Raw genomic sequence first — 14,631 nt, 5'->3', positions numbered from 1 at the left:
GGCCAACCTCCACCACCCACTGGCTTACAGACACTTTTATAGAATTATGCATGAGGCCAATACTCATTCTTTGATTACTGTGTGTTTTGTTTTCTGTTTCCACATGCCTCTGTTCACATATGTTTTACACATTGGCCCACAATTTTATCTTATGGTATATATTTTTTTTAATGTAATTTTTATTTATTTTTTTCCAACATGCCCTTTTAGTTTATGGTATGTTTTTTTTGTGCCTGTATTTTTACTTTTTTGTTTTTCAACCTGCTCCTTTTTTGTATTCTGAAAACTTTAAATAAAAAATAAAATAAAAATGCTGCCTTCATCTTTATTGGATGTTGTCTCTGTTTTAAGTGAACCTCTTTCCTTTTCCTAAAGTCTCTTTCAATGGACTGAATTTTGGTAAAAATCTCCCACTAAGATTAGATTTCCCTTATCCAAAGTCCTTTACTTCTGGATCAGATGGTAACATTTTTATTTCAGTTTATTAGGCGCATATCGATTAGACAATGTAATCTCTCAATATTTTTTTATGTCAAATGTGCAATAATGTATAATTTTTTTTTGTCTATATCATCTTTGCAGTTTAAATTGATACCCATCTTTTGTGCAGTGTCGCTACTCCAGGAGAAGGTATAAAAGAAAATCTCTCCTACCCGTTCTTAAGCTCACTGGCTTCCAGCCCAAGAAGATGTGTTTCTTGCAAACACACCCATGCAGCCTGTATCTTTTGACGCATAACCTAATATTCTTTGTCTTTTTATAGGTTAACCACTTGACCTCCGGAAGACTTACCCCCCTTCATGACCAGGCCATTTTTTGCAATACGGCACTGTGTTACTTAAACTGACAATTGCACAGTCATGCAATGCTGTACCCAAATAACAAGTATTTTTTCCCCACAAATAGAGCTTTCGTTTCGTGGTATTTGATCACCACTGCAGTTTTATATAAACAAAAAAAAATGTCAATTTTGAAAAAAAAAAATATATGTTTTACTTTCTGCTATTAAACATATCCAATTAAAAAAAAAAAAAAAAAATTTCTTCTTAAATTTAGGTCAATATGTATTTTGCTACATGTTTTTGGTAACAAAAAGCGTATATTGATTGGTTTGAGCAAACATTATAGTGTCTACAAACTATAGTATATATTTATGGAATTTCTATTTATTTATTTTTTAAACTATTAATGGTAGCAATCAGCGACTTATAGAAGCATTGCGATATTGCGGTGGACAATTGGACACTAACTGATACTTTTGACATGGGAACCAGTGACGCTGATACAGTGATCAGTGCATACAAGCACTGTTACCATACTAATGACACTGGCTAGGAAGGGATTAAACATCTAGGGTGATCAAAGGGTTAACTGTGTGCCTAGCCAGTGTTTTTGTGTACTGTATATGCTGCTTTTACTAGGGGAAGTAATGTATTTTGTTCCCTGCCTTGCAGGGACACAAATCCATCCCTTCACCCCTGTCAGAACTGAGATCTGCCTTGTTTACATTACAGCTCCATTCTGAGTCTGCCTGACGATCAGCGAGTGCTGGTGGACATCCAGGGGCAGATCCACAAAGAGAGTACGCCGGCGTATCTACTGATAAGCCGGCGTACTTTCAAATTTCCCATGTCGTATCTTTGGTTTGAATCCTCAAACCAAGATACGACGGCTTCTGGGTTAGATCCGACAGGCGTATGGCTTCATACGCCTTCCGATCTTAGATGCAATACTTCGGCGTCCGCTGAGTGGAGTTCTCGTCGTTTTCCGCGTCGAGTATGCAAATTAGCTATTTCCGACTATCCACGAACGTACGCGTGGCCGTCGCATTCTCTTACGTCGTCTCTAGTCTGCTTTTTCCGGCGTATAGTTAAAGCTGCTGTTTTGCAGCGTATAGTTAGACGCCATGTTAAGTGTGGCCGTCGTTCCCGCGTTTTTTTAGAATTTTGCGTAAGTCGTCCGTGAATCGGGATGGACGTAATTCACGTCTATGTTAAAAAAGATGACGTCCTTGCGACGTCATTTAGCGCAATGCACGGTGGGAAATTTAGGGACGGCGCATGCGCAGTTCATTTGGCGCAGGGACGCTTAATTTAAATTAAACACGCCCCCTAATCGCCGATTTGAATTACGCGCCGTTACGCCGCCAGAGACAGACTACGCCGCCGTAACTTACGGCGCAAAATCTTTAAGGATTCGAACTAAAGCCAGGTAAGGTACGGCGGCGTAGCGTATCTCTGATACGCTGCGCGGGTGCAGATCTCTGTGGATCTGCCCCCCAGTGTCTGGCACCTGCAGGTCGGCTTTTGCTGTGATTAATCCGGAAGTGAAGTCCACCAACATTCCAGAATACACCTCTAAATTTTATCTCCTATCCCCCTAAATCAATCCTCTGCTCGTCCCAAAAACCACTAGATCATAGCCCAGTTTGAAAATTAGTTTAACAAAGTAAACCGTTCTTTCTCCCATACACTTACAGAATGGAGCAAACTGTCTCCTATTTTTAACCACTGAGAAATCGTGAAATAATATTTATTACTGCTAAAGATCACTGTCCTAGATTTTTTCATTGGATGATCAATTTTGTGCAGTCCTTCATTATAGATATTTCCATTTTTCCAATGGAAATTTGTCACTACCATTGTGGTAGTGACAAATTTCTCCAGTTTCTTAGTTTATTGTCTGCCATGGACTCTGGCAATGCAGCCTTGCTTAATTTTATCCAGTCTTGATCTGTTTTGCACATCATCAACTTTAACGCCTAAGGCCGCGTACACACAATCGGTCCATCCGATGAGAATGGTCTGATGGACCGTTTTCATCTGACCAAACCGATCGTGTGTGGGCCCCATCGGTTAAAATAGGAACTTGCTTTAAAATTGAACCGATGGACGCCTAACCGATAGGACCGTTCTCATCGGATGATCTGATCGTGTGTACGAGGCCTTAGTGTTCCCTTCTTGTAATTTTGCAATGATTTACATGTGGATTAACCTGGGAGTGGATTAACCTGGGAATGGTAAATACTGGAACAATTCATCCACCCCCAGAACAATCACAAAGTTTTCAGAGAACTAGAGAGTGAGTGCTGTAATTGACACTTGAAAGTCAATAATACAGTAAAACCTAGGTTTGAGAGTAAATGGTTTGAGAACGTTTTGCAAGGCAAGAAAATGTTTATAATAAAATTGAGCTTGATATACAAGCGATGTCTTGATATAAGAGTAGCATCATGTCACAACTGAGTATAAAAAAATAAGAGAGGAGCCTCTAAGTGTAGCACTATGGTTATATTTAATAAAGGTACAACATTTAGCAACTTATTGCTGCACTTAGAGGTGCCTCTCTTCTCTTTTATACCCTGCAAAAATTATATACAAGTGCTTTGGATTACAAGCATGTTTCTGGAACTAATTATGCTCGCAAACCAAGGTTTTACTGTATTCACAAGGATTATAATATAGCCCCAATGTCAGCAAAGTTTCAGGAGATCTTTAAAGCCATAAACATAAGAGACATGCATTTAAAATCAGCACATATCAAGGAGAGAGGGTGTCATGTGAACTGTAGTAAATTATAGACATGCAGATGGTAAAGATAGAGCATACATTTCTTATCTTTCGTAGTTTGTTGGCTCCGGCACCACTGGTGCTGATCTCCCCTGCACCTCCTCTTTGGTCCACCCAGCTATCAGGACTCTCAGCCTTTATGAACACCAGTCTCAAGCTTTCCCTCACCTCTTCCACAATAACAATGCACACTGTTTCAGTCCCTGGGCACCAAGCACACTATCAGAATTTCAAAGAGGAACTAAGCTACCAGCACCCATGGATTTCCCTTTCGTCTCACTCCTATGGTGCGCACTGTGACAGGAAGTCAGGTAAATCTGTGGGTGTTGTCACAGACGGGACATACATTTCTGCCTTGTTTAGACAATACACCAATTGTTATTAGGCGTCGGCTGCAAATATAGCCAGAAAAAGGTCTAAGGGCGTTGGAAGACTTCAGCTGTTTAGAATAAGGCAATTAAGGCCTCTATAAGTAGTCTAGAGGATTACCACTGATTTGCTGCATGCTGAGGCTTTCTGAGAGAATGGAGAGCAGGGTACTGAAAGTCTTCTGAGGAGGTGAGGAGAGGATTGATTTTTCTGTGTGATAAAAATCAAAAGACTATTGTATTCCTGCTGTATGACCAGCAGTGTCTGCCCAGCACTAGGCTGTGCCAGACCCCATAGATAGGTTCCTGTGTGGAAGGTAGACGCCCCAAGTGGCCAGGGTTTATTTTATGTTTGATTTTGTTTATGCTGTTTGAATGCTTGCACTTGTTTCCAGCAAGATGGAAGAAAAAAAAACAAAATCTTTGTTTTCAACCGTCTTCGACTGCCTGTCTGTATAAATTCAGTGTGTAGTGAAACCATCCAGGGGATCACACACCCCGCTACCGAGCTAACCCCTTACAGCACACAGAGCCTACCTCCTCCCATGGTGGTCCTGGGAAGACTCACGCTGCAGGTACTGTTCCCTAGCCACAACTCTTGATGTAAACTGGCAGCAATGCACAGCAGCCAATCACCTTTCACCTTTAACCAATTTGATTACTGTAATACAATCTGCTTGGCTGGTACTGGATATTGCAGCTAGCAAGTAATTACTGCTTTCTTAACTTCCTTATTAAAAACTTGTGTAGCTTTTATAGACAAACTTTATGCTAAGATCAATGACAGTAGGGAAAATTTGCTATCAGGCCCCATGATTTGTAGTTATGCCCCTGACATATGCAGCTTTATGGTATTCAGTGCCTTGAAAAAGTATTTATACCCATTAAAATTTTCCACAAGGTTTTACTGTATTATTGACTTTCAAGTGTCAATTACAGCACTCACTCTCTAGTTCTCTGAAAACTTTGTGATTGTTCTGAGGGTGGATGAATTGTTCAATTTTGAAAACCATTTATCATTTTCCTTCCAATTCACAATTATATGCCACTTTGTGTTGGTCTACTCTATCACATTAAATCCCAATAAATTATTTTTTACGTTTTTGGTTGTAACATGACAACATGTGGAAAATTTCAAGGGGTAAGAATACTTTTTCAAGGCACTGTATTCAGTTTGAATTTTAGATCACTTTGAGATGCTTTTGACCTGCTTATGAGCTAATTTTAAGTAGCATCAAATTGCTTTTGCCTTCCCATTGTAAGCCCTTTGTCACGTACCTAATAGGAGACTGAAATGGTGAGGTTGCCCTCTTATGTATCTCTAGCCCAGTACACAATGAAAGTGGAACAGATGATGCAGAGGGACAGGATGAACACGAGTGTCGGCAGGTGTTGGTAGTAGAACTTGCAGTAGGAGATGCAAGCTCGGATAGTCTGACAGGACATCGGATCAGAAACAGAAGCCATGCAGGATGGACCAGTGGAGGTAAAATGGGTACTCTGCATACACCACAGATTCTGGACTTGTGGATTGTAAGAGTTCCCAGCAAGCTTACGACAGGATCGTGCAGTGCTGCGATGATTGGAGCTGATGTAGATGACAGCCAGGGTAGGCACAACATGGAGCCAAATTGGAAGCAGAAGGGTGGTCACAGGGTCAGCAGCAAGCGGGCAATGAGGTAGAGAAGCATAGGCAGAAACATCGTCAAGAAGAGTAAAGACAAGGTCAGGAACTGGTGGGCAGAAGAGCAAGCAGGATCCAGGGTCAGATGAGTAAGAACAGCACTGAGCATGAATAGGAGCATCCTGTAAATAGGCCATCTGGCACCAGCAGTAACCGTGGACGCACTCCCACATGTGCGTGCACACATGAGCACACCTGGTTACCATTCTATGGGAAATACCATGCACATGCCTGCACGCCGGATGTCTCACAGGAATTCCCTGACACCCGTATATTGGTGCACGAAAATAATGCAATGATTTTATTGTAAAGGAAATCCATCTGTATCATAAATATGCCTATGATCAATGCTTAGGGGCCCTTGCACAGACTGACAATATGTTGGATGCTGCTTGCTAGTGAGGGTGCAGCCTAGGGAGAGGTTCATCTAGATCTAAAGCACGTTGTAGAAATGTAAATAAATAGCCCGGCCACCGCACACCTCACGCGGACCAAGTAGTTAGTAGGCATTGCCTGGAAGAATCGAGATCAGACTGCTTTTACCTTCTAACTTTTCAGGCTGGGCAAGGTGTGTGGCAGTCTGGGCTATTTCTACAGTGTCATTAATATGTGGAACTGGCTACAGGAGTACACCACACCTTCTGTAACTTTACATGACTCCTCCAATTCTGGTTGTTGCCCCACATCTAGGGCTGCAATAATAAGCCAGTGTCATCACTTCTTGAGTGTTAAAGGTTGACTCTTCATTTCTTGTTGCTTCTAGTGAACCATCACTGTGATGGATAGCCTTACTGTCCAATAGAAACCTGAGAGGGAGCAGGCTAAGGGTGGAAGATGTATCATGGTTCAAATGGACCCCCACCCCCACAAGTCCCTTCTGCCACTGCGGCAGATGGATTGTAGTTCTCGTTGGAACACAAGTACAGTGATTACTGCACTCATAGTCTAATGATACTTCATCCAGCTCAGTAACTGAAAGCCTGTACCTTTGTAGAGAAATAGAGCTGTGAGGAAGAGTCCCCAGGAGCCTGGCATTGCACCCATGATCCACTGAACATGAATGCAATGCTTTGGAGACTCCTATGTAAAAATATTTTTTTTTGCAGTTTAGGCTTCATGTTATCACCATTACTGAATGAGATATGTAAAGATATGTGCTGGCATGTTAAGGTGTCTTCATTGCTTCATTGTACTGCTTCAGCCCTTCTGAAACCCTCATGGTAATTAAAGGTTTACTTAAAGGGGTTTTAAAGGTTTGTTTTTTATTTTCCAAATAGGTTCCTTTAAAGTGGAGGTTCACCCAAAAACTCAATTTTTAACATTAGATTGAGGCTCATTTTGTCAAGGGGAATCGGGTGTTTTTTTTTAAATTGAAGCAGTACTTACCGTTTTAGAGATAGATCTTCTCCGCCGCTTCCTGGTATGGGCTGCGGGACTGGGCGTTCCTATTTGATTGACAGGCTTCCGACAGGCTTCCGACGGTCGCATACAGCGCGTCACGATTTTCCGAAAGTATTTGAACGTCGGTGCGCAGGCGCCGTATAGAGCCGCACCGACGTTCGGCTTCTTTCGGCTACTCGTGACGCAATCTATGCGACCGTCGAGGGTGAACTCCCGCTTTAAGCTAGTGCATTGTTGGTTCACTTAACCTTTTCCTTCGATTTCCCTTTCTAAATGTTTTTTTTCTTTGTCTGAATTTCTCACTTCCTGTTCCTCCTCAGTAAGGATGCCCCCATCATCCGAGCCGTTCTGGCTGGGGGTTAGTCAGTATGCTTGCCCCCTCCCTTGGGGCTACATCCCTTCGGGGAGACGCTGTGATTCACACGAAATTCAGACAAAGAAAAAAAAACATTTAGAAGGGAAATTGAAGGAAAAGGTAAGTGAACCGACAATGCACTAGCTTAACCCTCCTGGCGGTATTCCCGAGCGTGACTCGGGGTGGATTTTTTGTGCCATTATCGGTAACCCCGAGTCACGCTCGGGGTAGCTATGCAGAGCCTGCAGCGCGTGCTGGCTTACCCTGTTCCTGGATCCAGCGATGCCACCGCACTGTGTGAGCGAGCGGGACCTCGCTCGATTCACACAGTGTCCCCGTGTGCCGTCGATCTCCGTTCCCTGCGACGTTACGACGCACGGGGGCGGAGATCGGCGCCAAATTCAAAAAAGTAAACAAACACTATACATACAGTATACTGTAATCTTATAGATTACAGTACTGTATGTAAAAAATACACACCCTCCTTGTCCCTAGTGGTCTGTCCAGTGCCCTACATGTTCTTTTATATAATAAAAACAGTTCTTTCTGCCTGCAAACTGTAGATTGTCCATAGCAACCAAAAATGTCCCTTTATGTCAAAAATGGTTTTAGAGCAGCTAGAAAACAGCGATAATAAATTATAATCACTTGCAGAATTGTGCGATAGCGATTTGTGGGGAAATTCGTCATAAAAAAAAAAATAATGACAGCAACAATTCTGCAGCTGAGCAAATTTCTGTGATTTTGAGTTGATTACATTATTGAATAATTTGTATTATAATTTTATTATTACTTGTTATAATTATTTATAATTATTAATTATATTATAATTTATAATTTTGTTTTTAAAAAAATGTCATACCCGGGATGCCTACTAATCTCTTGTTTGGTCAGATTTAAGTGAGTTATTCCTAAGAATTACAGGCCTACAGTATAAAACGCCAAATGTCCTTGCAAATAATGGTACCGCTTTCAGCACCTTTTTTCTGAAATAATCGTACCGCCAGGGAGGTTAAAGGAACCTATTTAGAAAATAAAAAACGAACCTTTACAACCCCTTTAATACCGCACTTTATCTACTTCATGCCTCTTAAATTTAAATGCATGAAAGGCTTTATTTAACTTACTCTGCATGTAGTGGTATTTTACCACTACTAACACTGTTATAAATCTTATTGTTATTTTACCAACTGTAAACGCCAATTCAGAAAACGTAGCACATGTGTAAGCACCCCTTAAAAGAAAAGTTCTAGATTTCTGGTATATGTTATGGTGCAGTATAATTCTCTGTCTCCAAATTTAGGCCCAAGGAAGAAACCCTTCTCTGAAGATATGCTGAAACACACGAAAAGAAACATCCAAGGTGTGATGGAGATCCCAGCAAACCAGAGATCCCAGCAGACCGGAGATCCCAGCAGATCAGTGTTTCTAAACCTTTTTTCCGTCAAGGCATCCTTTAAGAATTATGGACAGACTCAAGGAAGCCCATTCTAAAATGTAAAAACGATTCCAATAGTTTTACATAATGCTGCAACATCCACAAGTCCAAGTAGAACACCCGTTAGAGGTGATTTATCCTTTCAAAGCAAATACACATTTGCAAACTGGTACTGACTAGTATTCCAATATTTCCCCATCACTCAGCTAATGTGACCCCACCGCTGATGGAGAGGGGCAGGGGAGAGCCAAACAAGGATGCTATGCAGGCAACTGACATCCTCCTTATCAACTTATGACGCCATTGGTCGTTAGGACGCCGACAGCTAGAAGTTGTAATGGTGCACTATGAAAACCTGTGACTAAGGCCCCATACTCACGAGCAAACATGTCTGCTGAAACTGGCCCGCAGGCCAGTTTCAGCAGACATGTTTGCTCGTGTGTGGGCGCGAGCGGGCCGAATTCCAGCAAACATTTGCCCGCCGGGCCTTTTCCCAGCAGACAAATATTCCTGGACTTGTTTTAAAACAGCCCGCTGGAATTCAGCCCGCTCGGACATGTACGGTCGTCAGTACAGACCTACCGTACATGTCCAGCCGCCCGCCGTGCCTCGCATGCGTCGAATGACTTCGACGCATGCGTGGAAGCATTTTAAAGGCGGGCCGCCCACGTCGCCGCGTCATTGTCGCGGCGACACCGCGTCATCGACGCGGCGACACCGCGGACACGCCCCGCGTATTGTTTACGCGCGGACTTCTGTACGATGGTGTGTACAACCATCGTACAGAAGCCCTCTGGCAGACATGTATGGTGAAAACGGTCCGACGGACCGCTTTCACCATACATGTTTGTCCGTGTGTACCCGGCCTTAGTGTAACAAAAGGCAGCCTTCATCCACAAGCCGGCTTGTATACAATTTTGGGGCAATTTTTAGGAATTTTGCCAAGGCGCCCCTTAAATAACCTCAAGGCACCCCAGGGTGCCTGGGCACCCTGGTTGAAAAAGGCTGAGTTAGATAATCTTTTGTAAAAACAAATATGCCTACCTTATGTACACTCTTTGTACAGGGGTAGAATTGGACTTTAAAATAACACCAGCTTCAGGGTGGTAATAATAGGGAGTAAAATAAAATGAGGTGTACAATGGTGATAACATAAAACTTGAGATAAAATAATGATTTATGAGAAGTTAGGGAACAGATATAAATGTTTCCTGTGGAAAAGTAAAGATTGATGGCATTTATATTTGTGAACTGAATTTAAAGGATAAAATAAGCAGTGGTGTTCTCATAACTCATACATATATTTTAGTGAACTGACTCTAATGCCGCGTACAGACGATCGGACATTCCAAAAACAAAACCGTGGATTTTTTCCCGACGGATGTTGGCTCAAACTTGTCTTGCATACACACGGTCACACAAATGTGGTCGGAAATTCAGAACGCCAATAACGCGGTCACGTACGACGGCACTAATAAAGGGTAGTTCAATACCAGTTGTGTTAGTAGAAGTTTGGTGAGAGACGATTCACACTTTTCAGCCTAGTGCTTTTCAGTTCGTTACAGCATAACAAATGTGCTATCTCAATTACGAACGCTAGTTTTACCAGACCGAGCGCTTTCGTCTCGTACTTGATTCAGAGCATATGTGGAATTGTGTGCGTCGGAATTGGCTACACACAATTGGAATTTACGAGAACGGATTTTGTTATCGGAAAATTTGAGAACGATCTCTCAAATTTTTGTTGTCGGAAATTCCAATGGAGCCTACACACGGTCGGAATTTCCGACAACAAGTTCCCATCAAACATTTGTTGTCGTAAATTCCAAGCGTGTGTACGTGGCATAAGGCTTGGTTCACATATATGTGGTTTCCCGCAGCTACATTTCCTCGTGCACAGAAACCCATTCATCTGAATAGGCTGCTGTATCCACTGAAAAACACAGGGAAAGGGTGCCTGCACCTTTTTTAGAAAACGCAGCTGCAGGGAAACCGCACTGTGCATTGCGGTTTCCACTGCGTGGGGGGTGCCATTACGATTAATGGTACCCACACACTGGCAGCCCGTTTTTCTCTGCAGGTGGTTGCAGACATATATAGAATGCCGCTACTGACCTTTATCTAAAAATGTGAGTTGCCTTGCTGTCTTTGGCTTCAACACTTTGGGGTCAGTTATCCAGAACAATCATGTCGAGTGCAGTCCGGACTCCTAAACCTGTATACTTGTATATGTTAGGATGCTTAGATATCAGCAGCATGTACAGTCATACATACTTACATTTCCTACATGTTATAAATGAACTAGTAAAGTTGCGTTCTGCCAGATTCCAGGAACAAAATGATAAACACAGGATTTCTATTCTAGAATACAGATATCCAGTGGTAAAATGTTAGATACAAATACATGTATTCTAAATCAATATAAACAGCACAATCATTTAAGACTAGGTTATCATAAGATAGCATAAAAGCAATGTAAAAAGACAGCATAGCTTGTAGTTATATACAGGCCCTCTCAAAGAATAAATACTGTTAAGCATTTCCACATTTCATCTAATCCACATGGATTACACTGCTAACCTCAGGCATATAGTACTGACACATACAGCTGGTGTGTTTAGTTACTTACAGTATTCTCGCATGTACGGGAAATATAGTAGAGCTTCTTGCCTGTCACTGCTCAGTGCAATGTCTGTGCCAACCCATGCAATACTAGATTGGATATAGAGCTTCTGCAGCCAGAAACAGCTGCTCCTCCCCTGGGCTGAGTCTCTCCCTGTTCACCGTTTTACACCACCTCTTCTTAAACTTTTTTTTGTTTGGGTGTTCAGTTTACTATTACTGCATTGTGCTCTCTTTTCTCTTTGTCCTGGCACATTGTCACTGCTTTTTATATCCTCACTTACGCTTCCCTCAAGCTGTGTTGCATCACTGGAATTCTGCTGATTGCATAATTTCATACGCGATATTATTAGCAAAGGCGCACAATATTCTCTGGGGCTGCTATAAGAATATATTTTGAACTGGCATCGTTTATTTGACAAACCATATTTTATTTTATAACTAGAGGATCATGAAACAATTATAAATACCACAGCCATGGGTCATTTAGTACATTTTATTATTATTATTATTATACAGGTTTTAAATAGGGCCAACAGTTTGCTCAGCGCTTAACAAAATAAAGGCAGACATTACAGTTACATAACAATTTGGTACAAGAGGAATCAGAGGGCCCTGCTCATTAGAGCTTACAATCTAAAAGGGGAGGGTCAATTGATACAAAAGGTAATAGCTGTGGGGGATGAGCTGATGGAGGAAGTAAAACAGTGTTAGTTAGAAGCAGGATAGGCTTCTTTAAAGAGAAGAGTTTTCAGGGATCGTCTAAATATGGAAAGATTAGATGATAGTCGAAAAGATTGGGGTAGGGAGTTCCAAAGGATGGGAGAAATCCTGGAGGCGAGCATGGGAGGAGGTGACAAGGGAGCTAGAGAGCAGGAGGTCTTGGGAGGGCCGAAGAGAGCAGCTTGGTTGGTATTTTGGGACTAGGTAAGGCCCCTTTCACACTGGGGCGGGAGGCGCGGTGGCGGTATAGCGCCGCTAAAAATAGTGGCGCTTTACCGTCGGATTTTCCGCGGGATTCGGCTTCCAGCGGTGCGGTATTAACCCACGCTAGCGGCCGATAAAGGGTTAATACCGCCTGCAATGCGCCTCTGCAGAGGCGCATTGCGGGCGGTATTGCAGCGGTTTCCCATTGTTTTAAATGGGAAGGAGTGGTATACACGCCGCTCCTCTCACCGCTCCAAAGATGCTGCTGGCAGGAGATTTTTTTCTCTCCCGCCAGCGCCTCGCCTCAGTGTGAAAGCCCTCGGGCTTTCACATTGAGTAAGCAGTGCAGGAGTTTTTCAGGCGGTAGGTATAGCAGCGCTATTTTTAGCGCTGTACCGCCTGAAAAACACCTCAGTGTGAAAGGGGTCTTAGTGATATTGCTTGGGGCCGAGTTGTGGATGGCTTTGTAAATTATTGTTAGTACTTTGAATTTTATTCGTTGAGTGAGTGGGAGCCAGTGGGGGGATTGGCAGAGAGGGGTGGAGGACAATGAATGGTGGGTAAGGTGGATGAGTCTTGCAGCGGCATTCATGATGGACTGAAGGGGGGATCGTCTATGTAAAGGTGTTTTTATGTTTTTTTAGTGAGACAGATAGCAATGAAAACCATGCATTGCCTATTCAGCCACGTGAACGTATACAACACTAAAATGACTCTAATCTGCTGAAAGATGAATTCTGATTGATTGCATATATTTTTCCTTTGCAGAACTAAAGTTAATCAGCTAAAATTCTGAGCAGGCAGGCTCTTTATTTTAGAAGAGACATACAGTATGTCTCTTCTACAATAAAACAAGCTTACCTGTCTGTTTGCAGTCTTCTTTAGAACGTACACTAAGCTGCATATGCACAGCTCAATGTACCTTCTGGGCGCGCCTCGGTGCCAGGATGAACAAACGCTTGTACATCAGAAGGAAGTGGGGTGGTATAGGGGTGGTGGCGCTGCCTGAGAGTGGTTGCTGGTTATAAACACTCTATAAAGTGAAGGTGGGTGAAATAATAATTAGTGTCGGGCACCTCTGTGCGGTGAGCTCATAACAAGGGCCCCCGATATGGTTCCAGTAGGTGACCCTAATAATGATTAGCCGACCCTAATGGGTTCTGGAAGTTGTAAAGTGCGTGGTAGTGGTAATAGTTGTCAGCCTAGGATGACCAATGGCATTGGGGATCCAAAGCCGAAAAAATAAAATAAAAGTAAAAATAAAAATATATAGAAAGTGGGTGCACAATGAGCAAGTGTTTGTGAACACAAAATAGGAAGTAAAAAACAACAAGAAAAAAACACAATAAGATCCAATCCTGGTGTTCATAAGTGTATCAATACTGAGTGCAAAGCTGTTCCCTAGAATTCAAAACAGTCAGCCCCGGGTAACAGCTGCGGTGAAGCTGCAATGGCGAGCGTTCCACACCTCGTTGCGCTCGTACCCAGAAGTGGCGTTGGCGTGTGACGTATGTCGTTGCGGTGTCACCTGACACGTTTCGTCCAATGGACTTTTTCAAAGGCGATAGCAACCTCATGCGTCATACGTCCATTTGTACTCTAAACGGCAGCCGGGGCCCTCCTATATGGGCAGGTACAATCCTCCCCTACTGGGCGTGTATAATGTAATTGAGCTATGCCGCGACATAGAATGGCGTGGAAACAGATGGAGACTATCGGTGGAATTCGAATGTGCCGCGGTGACTAGTGTAAACCAGGGGGTAAAACATATTAGTCCCGGGGAAGAAAAATACATCTGGGTCTCGAATGCCGCTTAGCAATAGCGATGTTCCTCTAAGGAACCATACAATTGACAACTTGGTAAAAAATAAAAATAAACATAAATTCCAGCAGTCAGCAAGAGTAAAATATATGAATGAAAATTAACTCCTCCCTGCCAACAGAAAACGGGGAATGGAGGAGGTATCTTACACTGATAAAATACTTGAAAGGAGGAGGACAAACCCCTTATCAATTGAGGGACTGTATACAGTGTCAAAGGTGTATGTATGGGGCAGAATAGTTGATTTAACCCCTACTGTAAATCAATGTTGAATTTTTTTCTACCATAGGTCAAGTGTGTTTAATTCACGCAAACAAACACCCCATCATTGATATAATGTATGGAAGTGTAAGGTTAATGATTCCCTACTTGTATATAGTGGAAGGACCTTATTAACTATGGGCCCACCATTTCCTGATGACATCAATAAAAACAGAAGAAGAAA

General features: G+C 42.5%; 2 protein-coding genes across 2 annotated transcripts in view; one reads left to right on the top strand and one right to left on the bottom strand.

Moving 5' to 3' along the window:
* Positions 1–8,932, top strand: part of FBXO22 (F-box protein 22) — an 84,993-nt gene extending 76,061 nt beyond the window's left edge. The window contains exon 7 of the mRNA XM_040343125.1: positions 8,681–8,932. Coding sequence (XP_040199059.1) covers positions 8,681–8,705 — 25 coding nt within the window. The 3' untranslated portion in view covers positions 8,706–8,932. The remainder of the gene's footprint in view (positions 1–8,680) is intronic.
* The window catches only part of NRG4 (neuregulin 4), a 45,969-nt gene extending 34,269 nt beyond the window's left edge, over positions 1–11,700 (bottom strand). Inside the window, exon 1 of the mRNA XM_040343127.1 lies at positions 11,445–11,700. The gene's annotated coding sequence lies outside the window, so the exon portion shown is untranslated. The remainder of the gene's footprint in view (positions 1–11,444) is intronic.
* Positions 11,701–14,631: the final 2,931 nt, after the last annotated feature.

This window comes from Rana temporaria, chromosome 3 (genome assembly GCF_905171775.1).
Source record: "Rana temporaria chromosome 3, aRanTem1.1, whole genome shotgun sequence".
Classification (NCBI taxonomy): Eukaryota; Metazoa; Chordata; class Amphibia; order Anura; family Ranidae; genus Rana; species Rana temporaria.
The sequence above is the reverse complement of the archived record's forward strand: the minus strand, read 5'-3'. Positions and strand labels throughout refer to the sequence as shown.